This window comes from Anneissia japonica, unplaced genomic scaffold, assembly GCF_011630105.1.
Source record: "Anneissia japonica isolate Jap-2015-1 unplaced genomic scaffold, ASM1163010v1 scaffold6314_len194445_cov122, whole genome shotgun sequence".
NCBI lineage: Eukaryota > Metazoa > Echinodermata > Crinoidea > Comatulida > Comatulidae > Anneissia > Anneissia japonica.
Genome location: NW_022713816.1, coordinates 46,690 through 57,114, shown reverse-complemented (window position 1 = coordinate 57,114; position 10,425 = coordinate 46,690). Strand labels below are relative to the sequence as shown.

At 32.2% G+C, this 10,425-nt stretch overlaps 1 protein-coding gene across 1 annotated transcript in view; it reads right to left on the bottom strand.

The window, feature by feature from the left end:
* Positions 1-221: 221 nt before the first annotated feature.
* The window catches only part of LOC117108798 (E3 ubiquitin-protein ligase synoviolin B-like), a gene marked incomplete in the record, with an annotated part of 17,478 nt that continues 7,274 nt past the window's right edge, over positions 222-10,425 (bottom strand). The window contains 8 exon segments of the mRNA XM_033250944.1: positions 222-2,997; positions 3,565-3,737; positions 5,105-5,288; positions 6,066-6,191; positions 6,304-6,441; positions 7,034-7,278; positions 8,371-8,436; positions 9,065-9,164. Coding sequence (XP_033106835.1) covers positions 2,789-2,997; positions 3,565-3,737; positions 5,105-5,288; positions 6,066-6,191; positions 6,304-6,441; positions 7,034-7,278; positions 8,371-8,436; positions 9,065-9,164 — 1,241 coding nt within the window.

Here is a 10,425-nt window from a genome sequence, read left to right as displayed (position 1 = left end):
AATTAAAGACCACTTTTGGGACCAGAGATTTTATGGTCTTTAACAGCAGCTTCAGTCTTTAAATAGCAAAAATATTATTAAAATGGTATAGGATAGACAATAATTTGGGGCTGCAGATAGGTGGTCTGTAATTGGAGGTGAACTTTCATTGGGTTTTAAGTTAGAGGGAGATCTGTAGTTTCAAATATAAATTTGGACATACGACAAAATACACACATTGATTGTGATAAATATAAATATTAATTCATAAACATTTTGAGAAAATCAAAAAGCAAATACTGAATAAAATGATAAACCACATCTAGGTGGTGTTCTAAAATTGAAAGAAAACTATTGTCAGTACCATGGTTAAAACAACAGCATCAACTCAATCTAATAAGTAAAATAAACTGTGCATGTGTACCACATTCAGCCCACTATCATGTCGGCCATGTTGACATCACGAAATTACAACAGGCAGTGGCTATTTTTACACCAGTGAATAAGCAAATTCCTAATTATGATTGGATATTCAATGGATATAATTGCCCTAACCTATTCCATACAGACAATAACATTCAGTTAGAATTAGTGATGTAAAAAATATCATTTTAGAGTAACACTTCTGATTAATTACGTCTGATGACTAGACTTTTAGGTTGGCAGTTAAAGATGCATGCCCTCTAATCACAGGGTCATGTATTCAATTCTTGTCACAATGTTACAGGATTTTTCTAACCACCAATAACAAATTCAGTCCCTAGGTCATATAATTAAACTTATGTCTGTATTGTTTGTCTTGTGAGAGGCTGCGAAATAAGTAGGGCAGTGATTACATTTGCTAATGGCAATCCTTTGCCAATTAACTAAATAATGAATTAAAAACAGAAATAATACAATCACATTCATTACTTGATTGAAACAATGAAACCAGATGAAATATTTCAAATACATTCACACATATAAATTTCTCTGTATATACATTGGTCTGTACACCGTCATAACGAAGCACAGACTGATCTAGATGCAGCCAAATTTCAAACAATTCATGAACTAAAAATATTCAGTGCTGTTTGAAACTAAAAGGAAAAACAGTTATTTTGTGTAGCATTCAACTCCAGCCATAAATTTTAAGGTTTATCAATAAGACCAACTTTATATCAGTGACAATAAACTCCATCATTATCTGGGAACAGTGAAATGTAATTTAACTCTTCCCTGATCATTATTGTAGAGAATTGGCAGTTGCTTTTGTCACATTATTGCAATTTTTTGTACAAACTACAACGGAAAACCCAAGATTTATGATTAACAGTTTGAAGCAGATACATTTGTGTAATAAAAATGCACCATGTCTTGACAAATTATAGTTTGAACTACCAAAACAACATAATAATGGTGAACTTTCAGTATTAGGCACAAGTTTTTTGAACTTTTATGCACTTGCAAAACAAGAAAATTAAGATTTAGTACAGTAAATGCTTAATACAACTACTGTGTATAACATACACATTAAGAAAATATAATAATTCACAATTTTGACCAATTAACAGAGGCTAATCCATTTTAATTCTCAGGTGAATGACTTTTGATTCTAAGCTAACAACATTGCCATTTCAGATAAACTAAGCAACAATTAGGATTCAAGCAAAAATAACAACTACCATAAGTCTGCGAGACAATACTGCATAAAAATAATTAAATAGGACGTTCGAGATGATGTATTTGTGTTAGATCAAGTGAGTATCTCCGGGTATTAATGAAGTATGGTTAAGAATATGATTTGAAGTATTTATAAAATTTAAAAAAAAAATACCTCATGATAAAATCAACACAAAAAAAATTTATAATATGCATATTCTATCATAAAAAATTAAATTAATATATTATTATAATTACCACATTCCTGTACAGGAAATAAATATATGCTATGGAATAACGTAATCTCTCACAAAGGAATGGAATAAAAACTAATATAGTAATTTAATCCAATATAAGCAAGGAGTAACTGATCAATTAATTTTAAAAGTGACATGAAAACAAAGACATATTTAGAATTTCTTAAATACAGGTCTTCCTCTAAATTATGACCCCTCAAATTAAAGACCACCAATTAAAAGCTACTATTCTGTGGTCCCAAATTAACAAATGTCTTTTATCTTTATCATTCTAATTAGACACAAAAGCTGTTAACAACCATGGAAACTCCACTCACAAACGCGATCTTAAATTCGAGGGAGACCTAATATGTTTCACTATAGTAGTTGTATATTAGTTTTAACAAAATATACAGTCTTCTGGATTTAACCCGACAACATTGTTATGTCACATAACTGATTTGTGAGCTGTCGTGACAAAATATGTCTTGTGGTAAAAAAAAATAAAAAATGAGTTATTGATATATTTAGATAGATGAATATATAAGCTTTATTTTGGTCTTTAAATCATGTTCCTAGGTTGAGTAAAACTGGAGTAAGATCATTTTAAAATTCAGATGTCTAAAAACATACTTACGAGAAAATCGTCCCTAAACATAAACAACTGATACATTTTGTGTTGGTTTTCCTATTAATTTTTAAAAATAACTTTACAAAATGTGCCTCAAAAACATAATTACCTTAGGTAAGTCAACTCGGAAATTTTGCTACTATGAAATATACACATTAAACTTATCAGAAAAATTGAAACACAATTTTTGTCAAAATATATTTTCTTGAATATATCAAATTGACCTGGCGTACCACAAGACTCACTTTGTCACAACACCTCATATTTACTATTACAGGAAAAATTAATTAAAATTCTATTATCAATTTAATGAAGAATCATCAACATTGTCAGATGAATCTAAAGTGGAATCTGTTTGTAATTGTTCACTTGATAATCTTTGTATTCTCCTCCGTCGTATCTCTTGATGGTCATGTTCCCCAGGGGTCATTTCAAATTCTGGTTCATAGTCATCGGTTATAAGTTCAGGTACAGGTTCTTCTTGTCCTCCAGTAGCACCCAATTCATTTGCTAAACATCAAATCAAAAGTGGCATATATTAGGCAAATATAATGTAATAACAACAACAGTTCAATTACGATTAAGGACATTGTGCTAAAACAGTCAATATGCTTTGCATTAGAAATAAAAATAAAAACAAAATATAAATTAAAAAGATGTGTTTTGAGTTGCCAGTTATTATTTATGTTACATCATCTATTCAATCAGTCTTATACATAGATTAAATTTTATACTGAGATGGAACCCACAATTCGAATAATAAAAACATACCATAATTACAGTATATTGTATACTTATTATAAGCCATTAAAAAAAAATAAGTGAAAACCAAAATTATTTTTCTCATGACATTAAAAATACAACTGATAATGACACCTAATAACTGGAGCATCATGTAAATGAAGGGTTACATAATGACGGATAGTGGAAATAAAATATTTTTTAAATTTACAAAAATCTGAGGGGGAACAATACAACACTAAATTTACCAGAAAATTTTCTAAAACATAGGATGATATTACCAAACAACAAAAATATTATTTTCTATTGTATAGCAAAAACAATGGTAATACGTACCATCAATTTCAGTTCCTTCATCTGGACTTGTTGCTGCTGCTGCTTCGTTATTTATACTGTCATTATTTTGCGGAGTTGTATCAGAAGTTGAAGACACTACTGGTGTTGTAACTGTAGTAGTTGATGATACAGTAGCAGTCGGAGCTGTAGTATTGCTTTCTGGTAGATTGATTCTGTAAATAGTTATTATTCATTAGTTAAATTCACAATTCTTGTAATTTTTAAACAATCCTATTTAATCACACTTTTAAATTCTCTAAAATTTCCTAAATTTTAAATAATTTTTCAAATAAAAGAAAATGTGAATATCTCATTTTTGAATTTCATTTTAAGTAGTTATTTCATCTTATGACTTAAAGTTATCTGTTTAGCCTGGTTTCCATAAAATCGCTACACTGTCGTTAGAATGTTTTCATTGCAATCGTTGCAGTCCCCGATGCAATCGGGAAGACTCCCTGATCCGACCGACGAATCAGCTGTCAGTGATAGCGTGTAGCAATTGTATGGAAACCAAGCTTTTCGGTTACCTGTTCACTAAGATGAATAAAATTATTTCAATTTAGTTTTGATTTATTTCTATTTTATTCTAACAGCAATAAATTGTTACAAGTGAATGATGAAAATAGGATTGTCCTGGTATTACATTTTTTTTCACTATCAACAGCAATTAAAATCACTAGTAAATTTGTTTATAATTCCATTTCAGTTCCTTAACTTTGCTTGAATGTGAAATGAATGGCAATTATACGTTTCTTTCATACTAGCATTTGAGATATATAATCTCATATATGTGTATAATATGTATAGATCTTTGTTCCATTAAACCATGGCCCATTAGTTATATTGGTTTTTATGTATATTTTTTTGTAAAGATGTTTAGTTTAGAAGAGCCATTTGATAGTGCTTGCAGTTTTGGCAATCCTCAGGCAATGAACATGTTGTTTGTTGTGTGTTTTGTCTTGTATTACTGAATATTGAATAAATTAAATGAAATTAGTTTAAAAAGTCATCAAATATTTCCATGAATCCTTTAAATATTCCACACTCTGGAATGTAGTTATAGTGGGTGGACGCCACCAAGCCTTGAAATTTACCTATGTTATCAACCCACCCACCTTTAAAATATCTGCCACCCATCTTAGTTTCCTACAGCTACAACCCTGTGTACTCACAAAAACCCTATAGATTTTCATTAAACATTTTTTTAAATAATAATAATATGTCAGTCTTATATAGCGCTTCATGCATAAAGCCTCTAAAGCGCTCCACATTACTACCCCGGTCATTGCATCAAACACGTATGGAACACATACTCAGATCCCTGGGGAGAATTCCATAATATTGCAGCTAGTAATCACCGCAGTTGAGTTCGAACCTACAAGGTACCCACTTGTACTCCTGGGTGGAGAGAGGCATCCGTGGTAAAGTGCCTTGCCCAAGGACACAAGCGATTTGCACAGCAAGAGTTTCGAACCCCAGACCTCAAGGTTGGAAGTCCAAGCCACAACTGATGAGCCAACTGCTTCTACCTGTCTCTTACCCTAAGCTCTGCATGACTGTTGTATACTGTTGAATTTGTATCATAGCTGCATCAAGGAATGTATGTATACTGCGCAGGCATTCGATTCTTGCTTCCATATGCGAACGTTCCGTACCCTCCATGGCTCTTAATTCTTCATCATTCAAGCCTTGAAAGTTTGGAGGGGGTCTGGGTGGCGGAACACCTTAAAGAAAACAATTAATGAAATACTCATTCATGCTAACTGAACCTGGTAAGTCTTGGGACACATTTAAATGTTAACAATATCACACACTTAATTTGCATAGCAATACTGCCTCCAATAGTCAATCAATCAATAAAAAAGTAAATAAAAAAAATAATAATAATAAAAGGTTAGGTGCTGCCTGTCATTTGCAAGAATCAATCAATCAATCAACTTTTATTTTGCATGTACATATCCACAAATATAAAAATAAAGAGAAATTGTGTGTGGGTACAAGTTAATATCTTGCGCTAATGCAACAGCAAATGCCTTTTAAAATACATCGTTGACGATTCCAGTATTGAAGCAGCAATGTATATTACAGGAATATTTTCTGATGCATAATAATTTAAGTATTTTTAAGAGCTCTATGTTATTTGACATATTTTAGTGATATACAATCAAAAATATATATCGTAGAAAATTATACTTATATAGAATTTGAAAATCATTAAGTTCAAGCTAAATGAGCAGGTAGATTTTCATGAAAATTAACAAATAAATGGAAATTAGGTCTTGAGTTCATATCTCGATTGAAACATTGTTCTAAAATATTTATCATCATCTTATCATTATCACCAGAAAGGTGTTTTTCCAAACAAAAGTTAGTATCATCTGAAGCATAATTGCCCATAGTCACTACCAATTCCATTCATTTTGGCCAAAAAAAACATCAAAGCTGGCAAACATATGATATTTGAATAAGCTGCTAAATCTACGCTATTCAGATTTACTTACCGAATGGTGGAATCATTAAAGGTGGGGGAATCATAAATGGAGGGGGCATCATTCCAGGAAACATTGGATTTCCAGGTAGCACAGTAGAAGTTGCACCAGTCTCTCCTGTCACTGTACTGGGTGTACCTAAGAAGAAATATTACATAAAATATTACCTTGAATTTCTTTCTGAAGAATATTAATTAAAAATGCTTGTATGAAAATACATGATAAAAGTCAAGAAAATAAAAGGAGTTACCTTGTGAAGTACCTGTGGTATTCTGTGGTTGTTGAGGGAAAGGCATTGCTGGCTGTGGGAATTGGCCAGGATGTGGAAACTGACCAGGCTGCATAGGGAAAAATGGGAAGCCAGGAAATGGAGGCACCATACCAGGAACTGCAAAATAAAACACAGTAAAAAGCAAAAAATAGATTAAACAAATTAAAATGACTGATAGTAAATTGGAATTGAAAATTCTTTCAACAGAAACTCTACAGATGCTAGACAAGAGTCTTCAAAAATATCATTTTGTCTGTTAGTGTTAGACACATAGTGGCATTTAAATGCACTCTTTGTGATTGCACAATGTGATCAATTATCTAAATTGAAGTGTCAGAATAAAAAACAAACTTGTTTGCAAAGACAAACAATTGCAGTGGTGTTTCTAACTTCACTGTCAAGATTTGATAAATTTTAAATAGCAAGAGTTTTTTGGCTTTGAGTATGAGATACCTTGCATGTATGATTCTCAGGTCAAAAGAGTGTAAATCCATTAGTCAAAAACAGTAAGAATATCAAGAGAATTGTAAGAGAACTTAATTGCTACTAGCTGCAACAAGACATACAAACAAAAAAAGCTTGAACCACTGAATTCTGTTGATTCAGGACGGTTGGTCCACTTTCTGTCGGGGATGCGTCAAGACTTTCTGGCAGACACTAGTGCTATACAAGATCCAATTACTATTATTATTATCATAATTGATCTTACTATTTGGATTAGGATTTTGTTGTGGCTGTGGGGTCTGTGCTTGTTGTGGTTGTGCTGCAGGCATCCGTAAAACATCCATACGACACGTTGGACAAGACTGCTGCCTCTGGAACCAGGATCGTAGGCAACTGGTGTGAAAGATGTGGTTGCACGGCAGCTTTTTACAGTTGGTGGCCATCTCCTCACGACAAATAATGCACACGTTATCACCAGCTGCAAGTTCCTCAGGGGTTGCATCTGGATATCTGGAGAAACAAATAACCACCATCACAAACCTCAGAAATTCAAATACAACTGCTCAATTAAAAGAATTACAATTCAGTTGAAAGTGTATAAGTAAATAAACTAGAAATGTTCCTTTTACGCTGTGCAGCAAAAGCACAGCCTCCCCACACTGTGATTTTCTCTGAGAATTGATGAATTAGTGAGATTGAAACCAATCAGTCTTAGCAAACTTTAGTTATAATCGTGGAAACAAAAAACAATTTTCTACACCAGTGACAATGACAATATGAAGAATATTACAATTTCAACTAAATTAGAAGTTTTTATGGGAATTATGATGGTATAAACGTAAATTTGCTCATTAATAAAATATTAATTTTGCAATTAGCATAATCACACACGCACCAAAAACAATAGGCCCTGTCTTCTTATTACCATCTTGAATTCCATAAAATTTGAAACCAATCAAACTTACCAAACTTTAGTTATAGTGTAAATTTCTTGATCAATGAAATATTATTTATGCAAATGAGCAATCAGCATATTCACACACATACCAAAACAAAAGGCTCTGTCGCTTTAACACCAAATTGCATGGTGCAAAGTTTGAAATCAATCAGACTTAGCAAACTTTAGTTATCGTGGTAACTAGTCTTGAAATTACCCGATAAGTGAAATATTATTTATGCAAATGAGCATATTCTCACATGTGCCAAAAACAATAGGCTCCGTCTTCTTATTACCAACTTGCATTCTGCCAAGTTTAAAACCAAGTGGACTTACCAAACTTTATCTTTATAACGAACAATTTACCCAACAATTTGGACAACGACGACGACAAGCATGAAGAAGAACATGGGCAAAAACAATAACCTCCACGGAGCTTCGTTCCTTTTTGGGGAGGCTTATTACTCTTGATTTAGGTGGCAGTATACTAATAATAATGAATTCACAGTTTTATAGCCATTGTAAAACAATAAACAGCTGCAAACAGTTTTCATATACATATAGATATGTTGTGAAAGTGTGAGATTAATAAACTTACATAGATCTGATTATGGTATTAGGAATGGCAAAATAATTGATAATCATTTATGAGTGATTGGACTTACAATGTGTTCATATTTCTGATTGCTCTTCTTGACAACACCACATCATTAACAGCTTTCTTGAATGATCTACAGCAAAAGAACAACAAAAGAATAATCTATCACATATTGATATACATAATGTTCTACAATCCTGGAGATTTGTATAGCGCAGTGTCCATTATTCAGCGCTCATGGAGCATTTGCCACCCAGGCTTCAAAATTAACAGAGAAAAAAGTAACATCAATTATATATTATAATGTTTATCCTATTCTGCAATTACCAGATTTTCTTTTATGTATGCATAAATGATATATTTACATGTGTATATTGGCATGTTATTGTTTGTCTAATCATGATCATCACTGCTTTATAATATCAGATTCAATAAGAGGAATTGCCATGATTTAAATCAGCATCTGCATTTCATCTGCAACATTTAAGAATGTTTGGATTATATATTTTTGGTTCAACATTTTCTAAAACCAGAATTACTACCAGACCAGTTTGATTCAAAGTTAACTTTTGTCTGTCATGAAAATGTTATAGAAACAAGTACAGATGGAAAGCAAAGAGTGTACAACATACTTGATCTAATACATTGTCTATTTAATGTCAATGTATACATCTGTATAATCAAAATATGCATTGCATGCATATATGAAATATAAAAATGTATGTGGGGTGAAACAGGTGATATCAATTGAATGCACATACCTCATTGCCAAGTACATTGGTCTAATGGCAAACAATGGGAATGTGTGCACTTTGATCATGATTGCCATGAATGCAGTGTACAATAGCACCTTGATGAAACCTAATAAAACATATCAAATCATTACACTTACTACATATATTCATCATAATGATTATTTAAACATAAACAATATGTTTTCATTAGTATAGGATTTGTTGATTAAAAAACATCCAATTCAATTGATTAGTAACATAAAAAAAAAACAATAAAATTCTCATAATTAATAATAAATAAATCTCTTCTAGATTATAATTACCTAAAGATAAACAATATGTTTTCATCAGTATAGAATTTTAATAAATAATAATAAAACACTTATTATTGAAAATTAAATTAATAGTTACTATATATGTATTCATATTAAAAACAGAGGCAATGACATTGAACATATCAATCACACATTGAGGAAGTGGAATGGATGCACGGCCACTAATAGCAGAAGTCACTTTATTAGTTAGTGGTCAATGTACAGTATATAAACTGCTAGGGAATAGGAAATAGCATTGATGTTATAATTATGATGACATCACATGTAAGAATAAATATAATTTCAGGGACGTCACCACACTGGTCGGCGGTGGAAGGGCCCGTCCAGCACTCAACACTTCCGACCAGGATTTACAGGCTCCCGACCACCACTATTCAACAGTTTACAAATTGTAACAAAATAATTAGTTTACCTAAACACAATAGACAAGCTAAATTGATAGATAAAGACAAGAAGAATACAATAAATGTTTCCGTGGTTACGTTAATTGTAACAAAATACTGCTATTCATCGCTAACTTAACAGCCTAGGTTCAGTTGAGTCATAGCGGACGTCGTGGGCCGGCATGACACTGTTGCTCTGTACACATTCAAAGGTTAAAGTTGAAATCGTGAATATTCAAGTGAGCATGGTCCGGGGCAGGAAGATTATTAAAAATTTACGAAACCTGATTTATGTTTTATTTCTTTACTTTGTTTTCATTTTGTATTTTAAGAATTCACTTTTAATAATAATTGATATATAATGTGTGTAAATGGACAAAAAATAAATAAATGAGTGCACATGAATCAGTGACATACACATTCATCGTGGTAATCGTCAAACATGTGAAATTACGGCAAACAATGCGGCTGGGTACAGTCGGATCGACGCTTTGTTGCCGGGATTTGTTCATTATTATTTTTTAATCTAAAACAAAGCATGTCAACTATTGAATTTAATAAGGCCTACAGTAAGTCTCATCTTCATCTGTTTTGTTGCATTCCTCAAATTCTGGCCTAGGCCTGGCCCTAGGCATACCTGGGCCTAGCCTAAAAAAATCGCGTCAGCTAG